The sequence below is a fragment of the Neomonachus schauinslandi genome, chromosome 13 (genome assembly GCF_002201575.2).
Source record: "Neomonachus schauinslandi chromosome 13, ASM220157v2, whole genome shotgun sequence".
Classification (NCBI taxonomy): domain Eukaryota; kingdom Metazoa; phylum Chordata; class Mammalia; order Carnivora; family Phocidae; genus Neomonachus; species Neomonachus schauinslandi.
Window position 1 is genome coordinate 45,630,831 of NC_058415.1, and position 10,142 is coordinate 45,640,972.

Genomic DNA, 10,142 nt, shown 5'->3' on the forward strand with positions numbered 1-10,142 from the left:
GGGAGGGGAGCGGAGGCTGAGGGAGAGGCAGCAGCTCCCTGCAAGCCGTACCAACCTTTCTCTAATTGGAACCGCGGAGCGCTGGCGCTGTCTGGGCTGCGGCGGCGGCGGCGGCGGCGCAGGGCGAGGGAGGAAAGGCGGGGGGGGGGGTCTTTTATTATTATTTTTGCATGTACTTACCGAGCTAGCCATGCCTGGGGGCCCGGAGGTTTGCTGGGGTGTTGTGTGGTACCCCCCTCCCCCGCCCCCCTCAGCTGTAATTCATGAAGAGGCTGCTATGAATGAGAGCGCGCCCAGGAGCGGAGGGTAGATGGCGGACATTCTCTGCCTTTTTCCCCCCGCGTTCGCTTGCTCGCTCGCTCGCTCGCTCGCTTATTAAACTCAGCCCCAAAAGCAAAAGCAGCAGCAGCAGCAGCAGCAGCTCCAGGGCCAGAGGATGAGATTCCGGAGCATGCGCCGTGGCGCCTGACACCGGGGCTCCGAGCCTTACGGGGCGGAGGGAGGGCGCGCGGGCGGGGCGGAGCGCGCGGGGAGGCCGAGCGAGCAAGCCAGGGGGAGCTCGAAGGAGCCAATCACCGGCCACCTCCCGAAACCCCGGCGGCCCGCACCGCCACACTGGAACGCCCTGCTTAAAGTAACAGGTTCCTACTGGGGAGGAGGGGGGAGGTGGAGCAGAGGGCGGGGAAGGGGCGCTAGAGTGGGGAGAGCGGCCAGCTGGGGAGCCATCCCGGCCCCTGTGTAAACTCCTCTCGCCCTACAATAAAAAACGGATTAAAACTGCTGGAATGTAGCCACTGCCTAGAGCCCCCAGCAGCCGGAGAAGGGGTGTTAAATCAAGTCTTCGGCGTTAGCACGCTCGGGGGAGGAGGGGGGAGAGGGGGCTTTCTTTTACTTCCCACCCCGTCTTTTTGTGGTTTTGTGCTGAAAAGGAAAGAACTCAACGCCCAAACAAACTTATTTAGGGACAGAACGAGAGCAGTGCCACTCTACAAACAAACATCAAAAAGCACTCGCTGAGACTGTTATAACCGGCAACAATCCTCTTGGCCCCCTTTCCCATCTACTCACAGGCACCCGCCCACCGGCCCCACTCCCCGCCTTTCTGCCACCGCCACCGAAAATTCAAAAATGAAATGAACAAAAGTGCTATTTCCTTCCAAGGGAACTCCTCCCGCTTTGGTAATCCCCGGCTGGGAGGCAACACAAAGCGGTGCCCAGGTGAAGGTGGGACACCTGCGAGTACCGGGTGCAGACCCTCAGGGACCCGGCTTGGAGTTGTTTTCTTCGGGAGGCTTCCCCTCCTGACAGCCTGGGGGGTTGCATCAGAACGTGAAGGATTGTCCTCTGAGGACACGCGGGGCAACTGGGAGCCTTAAAATAGCAGATAAAGTTAATACTGGCTGTAATGTGCATAAATTGGATTATAATCTTTAGGCGTATTGGTGACAGCCAGCGTAATCCAACTCTGGGTATTAATCCGGTTAGGCTCCCAGGTGACAACCGGCCGCAAGAGTGTTCCCAGAGTCGCGCTCCTGCAAAGGTTCCCACTCGGGATGTATTGGGTCTCAGTGGCCCGGGGTACAGCAGCGCAGGCACGCGTGGGGCGAGGGGGAGGAGTACTGACTAGCTTCCTTTAGCAACGCGGACAACCTTCACAAAGGAAACGGATAAGATCTAGACGATTGATTTGAAAGTGAAAGATGGGTGTAACTCCAGTTCGTTAAAGAAAGATCCTTGCATCTTCCTAGCCTTCATTCCTTTTTTGCCCGTCTGTGTTTTCTTTCCTCCCCTTTTTCCCTCGCCTCCCAACTTCTTTCTGAATTTTCCTTCGGCTTCATTCTCTTCTCCCTGCCTTCCCTCTTTATTTGCCTCTTCTCCTCTTTCTGGCTCAACTTTCTGGCTTTCTTCTTCTTTTCTTTCTTAAAACCACGAAAGCAAGTTGTCTCAGCTCTTGGATTAAAGAGAGCAATATGGGGAAAGGAGGTTACTTGGGGCATCCGGAGTCCTGGCTGGTTTTCAGTTCTCCCAGCTGCTCACAGAAAGAGAACCCGAATCAGATCAGAGCACTTTCGGCCAACTTTAATTTCCAATCCATCCCTCCAACTCGAGTGGTTTGAACTACTAAAACTGACACTCCGACCTCTCCCCACTTACAACCTGGAAAACGTCTTTGGCTTGAGGACCCCAATTCCTCCCACCCTTCTGTTGGATTTAGTAGCATAGAGTGAAGGGAACCACTGAGGGGAGAAACATTTTAATCCAAATCCAAGGGCTTAGATTTCTCAACTGACCTACACGTACATAGATGCGTATCATCTTGCATATCTGTACAAGTAGGGGTGTGTGTGTGTGTGTGTCTATCAGGACTAAGTTTACATAGACATAGACAAGCTGTGTGTTGGGATCCATGTGAAGGGTGGACCTCCTTGCTATGCATTATTCAATTTTTGATAAAATAATTAGAACTCCTTCAAAATAATAAGATAGGGAACTGATGGTTATCTGGATGTGCCATTAGGATAAAGCCATTTCCTATAAGGCAGCAACCATTGGGCAGTGAGTGCTGCTCAACACACAGGTGAAAAACAACAATCTGATTGTAAAGTTTTGAGTTGACTGTAGAGTTGGGCTAACTTCTTCCAATTCTCTCTGTAACTTGTCCCTGCGCTGAGGGACTGATATCTCTTTTTTGAATTATGTGTTTGTTGGATTAAAGTTTATTCCAGGAGTCACCAATAAGCCTTAGCGTCAGAGAGGGTCTTTTCCCATTACCCCTCCTTTCTCAAAGACTCCTTTAAAAACCCAATGTAGGGGTAAATTTCATTCTCTAGGCACTGAAAACATAGATTTGGTCAGTAGATGGCGCATGGAGCCCTTCCACCAACGTCCTTACGTGACCTCTTTACAACAAAAAGACCAGGAGGAGGAGAAAAAGAAAGAAAACACAACCCTGAATATTCCAGATTCAACTTTTGGGCAAAGGAATTTATGCCAGTCTTTCAATGTATTGTTTATAACCTATTCTAACAAGCTGGCTATTAATTAAAAGCAGAACAGGAATAACAGAAGATTAATTTTGTCCATTATACCTGGAGATCTTTGCACTTTAAGTAAGGTACAAATTGTGAGAAAGCTTTTGAACACTTAACAGTACAATTATAGAAAATATTTTGCAAATAAATTTTAAGGCAAGCTTCTTCAGTACTAAATATTCCAAAAAAAAAAATTTTTTTTTTAATGGAAATGCTTAGGGATAAAACCTTCCAAAAAGCAACTATTTTACTGAAGTTCATACTGTAGTATATAGCACAATATGAAACACTATGGGGTTAGTTTTGAGGAGCAGAAAAGAAAAGCAATTGACATCATCATTTCAGATAAAATGCGTGACGAAGAATAAAAAAGGAGAGTGTCTGGGACAGATCTTAATTCCTGATCAGCACTACCCCCATCAACGTAGCTCTTCAACCATTATTTTGGCTTGAGCGCTTTTATTTACAGTAGTTTTGTTTAGTGTGGAGTTTGAGGCCAGTTTGGATGTTTCTGGCACAACATAAAGAAGTCCTTTAAAGAGTAATTAGGGTGTTAAGGAGCAGTTGTTGCTTCTTAGTAGGATTTTATCTAGTTATTTGTTGTGATAGATTATTCATGCATAAGCTCAAGTAATCAAATCAATAAAAATTAACCATTGTTCATCCTTTTCTGTATGGATTTGGGGGGAAAGGGAAAAAGATGTATGAAAAAGAAACCAGATAATGGGACAGACACTAACCAGACATCTGACAAATATTAGACTCGGAATAATTAAGGATTTTTTTTTTTTTATAATAGTGCACTTTTTTCTGTGTACTTTATTCATGTGTTCATTCAACAAAACCATATTTTGCTCCTTCCATGTGCCAGGCACAGAGTTAGGCTGTAAGAAAGTAAGAATGAGAGGGTTCCTGTTGTAATAGTTTATGACCCAGGGGAGAAGTTTCACCAAATGCTTTTTTTTTATATATATATAATTTCTTATTACCTAAATTTGGGATAGAGATCTGTGTCACACATAAGCAAGCAGCATACAGATTTGTCATGAACATCCCAAGGACAAGAAAAACAGTAGCACAAGATTAAAAGCCGGGACTCATTGTCTTCAATACTTCAGATCACATAAATCTTTCACCTTTTACTCATTGCCTTCAATTCCACCCGTTAAAGCTCAGATAAGGTGGGAGGGGTGTTGATATCTTTTTTACAACAGCTAAGTCCTAATTTCCTTTTCCTTGATCTGAAGTGTTTTCTATGTTCACCTTATTGCAGCTCTTTTAAGAAACAAATTCACAATGAAAGAAAGCTTACTAAGCCTTTTCAAGATCATGAGCATATTTTCTCAGTTGAGACAGTCTCCCTGTTTCTTATGGAAATTTTTGGTTCAAAATGTTACATTTTTAACATTATATTTAATTCATGATTCTAGGATATAGTGTATTGGGAACCCCAGAATAGTACAAATCATTACTGCTTTGAAAAAACAATTGCTTTGATATCCATTTAAGCACCTAGTCTAGGACTATTTCCAGTGATAAGAAATACACAAAGCTTTTTTAACCACCAGAGCCTCTTCATGTGTAAATTATTCCCTGAGAGTAATTTAAGCAATGCACTTATACATTCAGAAGACAAGAGTGCCTGCACAGTAATAATTTATTAATTTAGTGGGCTGTATTCCTAATTCAAAGTATAGCACCCCAAGGCCTGAAAATTAATCAAGGATGTTATGTAAGACCAACAATATGAAACAAGACAAATATTGGAGGTCAGTTGATATAGTATGATTGAAAATGTCTTCCTAATATATACAAGAACCCCAGTGGAATATTTATAGGTAAAATACATCTTAAATTGAAACTACTTGCTGTAAAACAACCTATCTTAAAAGTAGATTATCTTTATGTATTTCTGGCATCTCTTCAAAAGCTACTGCATAACTTCCTAACTTTCTTTAATGATTTGGCCTCCTTGATTTTCAGTGGAAATTCGGTTTTCATATATGATTCCACTTTTCCCATTCACATATTATGAATGGAGAGTTAAAATAATCACTTTGTCCAAAAATCATAAACTATACTTTGTCTTATTTGATTAAAAATGGGAAAATAACATATCAGGGTTATGAACTAATACATTCAAAACAAATCAAACTTCAATTAAAACTGCAAAAGAGGGGCACCTGGGTGGGTCAGTCAGTTAGGCCTCTGACTTTGGCTCAGGTCATGATCTCAAGGTCCTGGGATGGAGCCCTGCCCCAGGCTCCAGGGCTCCGTGCTCAGTGGGGAGTCTGTTTGTCCCTCTGCCCCTCCCCCCACTCCTGCTCTCTCTCTCTCTCTCTCTCTCTCTCTCTCTCTTTGAATAAAATGAATAAAATCTTTGGATTTTATTCATTTATTTGAGAGAGAGAATGAGAGAGAGAGAGCATGGGAGGGGGGAGGGTCAGAGGGAGAAGCAGACTCCCTGCCGAGCAGGGAGCCCGATGCGGGACTCGATCCCGGGACTCCAGGATCATGACCTGAGCCGAAGGCAGTTGCTTAACCAACTGAGCCATCCAGGCGCCCTAAATGAATAAAATCTTAAAAAAAAAAAAAAAAGAATTACAAAACTGCAAAAGAAATTTAGGAAGAAGAAACTACTCCCTTCCGTGTATTAAACGGTCTGACAGTGGTTTGAAAATAGTACTGAGCCTCTAAGAAGAGAGTGATTTACCACCTTCTGGTAGGATCAAGTATCCCAGTTGGGTTAAACTATTTACAGTCAGCTCTGAATAATCCATGATTATATCATCCACTTTGTAGCTAATCTACAATGACACAATTTATGTGTAGGGTTTTTTTTATGTTAATTTATGTTAGAGTCTGTTTTTTTTTAACTGAACAAAATGCACATGACTGTATCTAATTGCCAGTTTCTTTTTTTTTTTTCTTTCTAATTGCCAGTTTCGATTCATACTATTTTTCTCACAGGAGAGCGTGGATACTAGTCCATTCTATCTCTTTTAGACCCCATTTTCTGACTGTTATTAAGCAATTTGTCATCCCAGGGATAGAATGCTTTGCAAACAACTATTGATCTAGGAAGGAATACAAATTGATAGGAAAGAAGGAATATTCATTTAGCAGTGTGCTGAATCAAAATAACTCCTAGAGGCTATTGCTAATTATAGTTCTATTATGTATCCTCTGTGAAACCAGATGAGGAAGTTAGTGAAGGATTATCTTCTCAAGTGTAGTGGTAGCAATTGGGAAATTTCAAGATGTAACAGGAAGTTAAAAATCACCTATGAATAGCAAAAGAAGTTTACTTATTTCTATATAATTAGAACTTCAATATATATTATTTCAATCGTTTGCCTTATGTTTCATGACTTTGACCTTTTGGTTTTATTATTAATTCAGTGTATTCTATTAACTTTTATTGGCTGTCCACTGAAGGTCAGCCCCTGTACTTGGTCCTCTGAAATCAGGACACAGGTACAGGATGCCTCTAACATTCTCATTTATGTGAAGGCCTTTCATAATTGCCTTAGAGTTGATAGGTTGTTACAACAAATAAAGATGTTAATTTTTTTTTAAGATTTATTTATTTAAGAGAGAAAGAGTGCAGGAGGGAGGAACAGAGGGAGTCTTTTTTTTTTTTTTTTAACATTTTAGTTATCCATTTGAGAGAGATAGAGCAAGAGAGAGAGCACGAGCAGGGGAGAGGGAGAAGCAGGCTCCCTGCTGAGCAAGGAGCCCGATGCATGACTAGATTCCAGGATCCTGGGATCATGACCTGAGCCGAAGGCAGATGCCAAACCGACTGAGCCACCCAAGCATCCCAGGGAGAAGTCTTAAGCAGACTCCACACTGAGCCCAGAGGCGTACTCAGGGTTCCATCTCTCCACTCAGAGATCACAACCTGAGCCGAAACCAAGAATCAGTCGCCTGAACAACTGTGCCATCCATGCACCCCACAAATAAAGATGTTATTGAGCACATAACAATAAACTCTTGTTATTTACTTGTATCTCTATTTAAGAAAAAAAGATTTAAAAGGAAAAAGATTTAGTCATAACATTGGCAGTAATTTTTACTTAAAAAAAACATGATTGAGGGGCACCTGGATGGCTCAGTCGGTTAAGCATCCGACTCTTGATTTTGGCTCAGGTCATGATCTCAGGGTCATGGGACGAGCCCTATGTTGGGAGAATCTTAAGATTCTCTCTCTCCGTTCCCCTCTGCCCCTCCCCCTTAAATAAATAAATAAATCTTTGAGGAAAAAAACATGATTGAAAGTATTTACTAAGGTCACAAACAAGTACTAAGAGTACTTCCAAATCAAAATTTCATTTTCAAGGGCTCCAATTGGTCAAATTTGGGACAATTGAGTCTCAAAAAAGAATCTGAGTTCATAATGATAATTAAAAAAAAATAATAAGCAGGAAAAAACGAAAGCTTCTCTATACAGAAAGATACTAGCTAATTAATATATGTAAGAGGAATGTTAGAATTAGAAAAATCATCATTTTGCAGGCACCAAAGCTGTAATAGATTTAGTCAAGGTTCATCAATATATGCTGAAAGTTTGGAGTGGAAGTTTTTGGAAAATACATTATTCACAATGATATAATGTCCACAGATTACATATTATTCACAAAGGCAGAAAAGGATCTTTACAGTGAAGAAATCTGGGGGACACCACTTAATGAAGTGACCAAACTTGACATCACCAGTAATGAGAAGAGCTGACATCATGTGCCTTTTTGATGTGGTATGATAAAAAGCATATAATATCTAACATCATGGATGTATTATTTCTGCCAAAAGTGTTTGAATCTGTGAGGAAGAAATCAGACACATCAAGATTGTGTGGGACGTTTTACAAGATAACTGGCCTGGGTTGTTTTGTGGTTTTTTTTTTTGGTTTTTGGTGGTGGTGGTGGTGGTGGTTTAGTAATCTCTATGACCCATGTGGGGCTTGAACTCAGGACCCTGAGATCAAGTTGCATGCTCTAATGTCTGAGCCAGCCAGCCACCCCAAATAATTCACTCATTAATTTACATGAGCATACAAAATTTTTTTTTTAAAGTAAGCCCTAGGCCCAATGTGGGGCTTAAACTCTTGACCCTCAGCTCAAGAGTCACATGTTCTATCAACTGAACCAGGGCAGGCACCCCATTGGCCTGGATTCCTGAAAAAAATCAATATCTTAAGAGACCCCTCACCACCACCAAAAAGTGAGGAAATGTTCTAGATTAAAGACAACTAAAGAAACATGACAACTAAATACAATTCTTAATAGTTAACTGGATTCTATTTTTAAGTAATCTCTACACCCAACATGGGGCTCAAATTTACAACCCCTAGATCAAGAGTTGTGTGCTCTACTGACCAAGCCAGCCAGGCACCCCTGAATTCTAGATCCAAAAACAAATATAAACGAAAAACAGCCTAAGGATATTCCTGCAACAGTTGGGGAAATTTGAATATGTACTGTCTATTGATGGTACTATAGTATCAAAGTTAAATTCAGTAGATGTGCTAATGGTCCTGTGGTTATATAGCAGACTATCCTAATTCTTAGAAAATACATGCTGAAATGTTCAGGAAAGTGTCATGATGTCTATAACTTATTCTTAAGTAGATTGGTTGAAATAATTAATACATAAAATTATGTAGAAATATAAATTGAGGTAGAGAAAAACAGAGAAAGCAAATGCATTGAGGTGATCATCATACTGCCTTTTCTGTAGTTTGTTTGTTTGATTTTCAAAATATAAATTTTAGGGGGAAAAGTGATCCTCAAGATTCAGAACTAAATTCTGAAGTCATAGTTCATATGTTTCTTCAATAGTATTTCTTTTTGTTTCAAAAAAAAATGCTTAACAAGGATAAAAGTAAGGAAAACGGGAAGAGAAAATGTTATAATTTAAAGGATTTTATTTGAAAGAAAAGATAGAGGGTTAGAATCTTTGGCCATTTGAGGCTTTATATTTTCTCTTTTCTGCTCACCACCAAATTTGCTTCTGAATTATAGTAGTTTGATAGCTTTGGTTGACTGACATGTTTGAGGTCAGCATCTTTGGTGATCTTAGCTTTTCTCTGGCAATGAAGGACTCCAAAAGGGAGCAAGACACAGGACATGGGTTTGGCATAGTCTGCTGAATTAGTGACAATATTTTCATGTGAATGTTCTTTCAGAAGTAGATGATGTGTGTGAAAGGTTTCCCTCACGAGATTACAGCAATGTAAAGGTCATTCAATTCTACAGACCACTTAATTGTGCCCCATTAAGCATTTCTCAAAAAAGAAGTGTGTGTGTGTGTGTTAATAGCATTCAAGGACTGCCAATATCAGCATTGTCTAACTTAGAAAGATTTTTTTTTTCATGGCTTTTATCACTGACCCTGTGTATAATGCACTGACTTCCCTTTTTTATTGCTCAAGGACAGCTGGATGAGTAACCTTGGCTCATTTAGAAACCATCCAATGCTTTTGTTCTCGGTTAATATTTTTTTAAAAGGTCACCTACATCTGACACCTGTCAGGTTAGCACCTTTCAGAATCAGGAATAGGACCTTCTCTTGATCAAGTATGGCCAATGCACAATCTAAAGATGGGCTAGCAGCCTCGAATAACAGATTAACAGATTGTTTTTCAGGTTCTCATTTTAGGGCCGGAATCTTTATGGGGATTTTTTTTTTTTTTTGCCAACCATGCCAAAGAGAGGAATGTCTAAGAGTAGACAAAATAGGAATAAGGTCGAGGGCTCTGTGTTTCCTTTCCAAACTTGAAAGAGAATGCACGAAAGCACCACTCATTCCTTAAAATGTTGGTTGGGGTAGAGAAGGTCAGTGAGTAAAATAAGTGGAGAAAAAAAAAATCAGGCCCAAAAATAAAGAACAAATAAGGTAAATTCAAACCACTCGGAGAACAAAAATATCTAAACTAGAGCACAAAATAAAATGTATGGGAATTATAAATATATTATCTATACTGTGGAAAAAGTCTTTTGCTGAAAAGGCAGAGATTTTAGAGGCAGGTTTTGGATTTTATTCAGCAACACCGATGTGATAGCCATAATTGCATATAATACAGTCCATGTCATTTCTTAATTAATGACT

At 40.7% G+C, this 10,142-nt stretch overlaps 1 protein-coding gene across 1 annotated transcript in view; it reads right to left on the reverse strand.

Annotated features, from left to right (window-relative positions):
* MLLT3 (MLLT3 super elongation complex subunit) overlaps positions 1-414 on the reverse strand; it is a 282,058-nt gene extending 281,644 nt beyond the window's left edge. Inside the window, exon 1 of the mRNA XM_044920508.1 lies at positions 181-414. Coding sequence (XP_044776443.1) covers positions 181-192 — 12 coding nt within the window. The 5' untranslated portion in view covers positions 193-414. The remainder of the gene's footprint in view (positions 1-180) is intronic.
* Between the last annotated feature and the right edge of the window lie 9,728 nt (positions 415-10,142).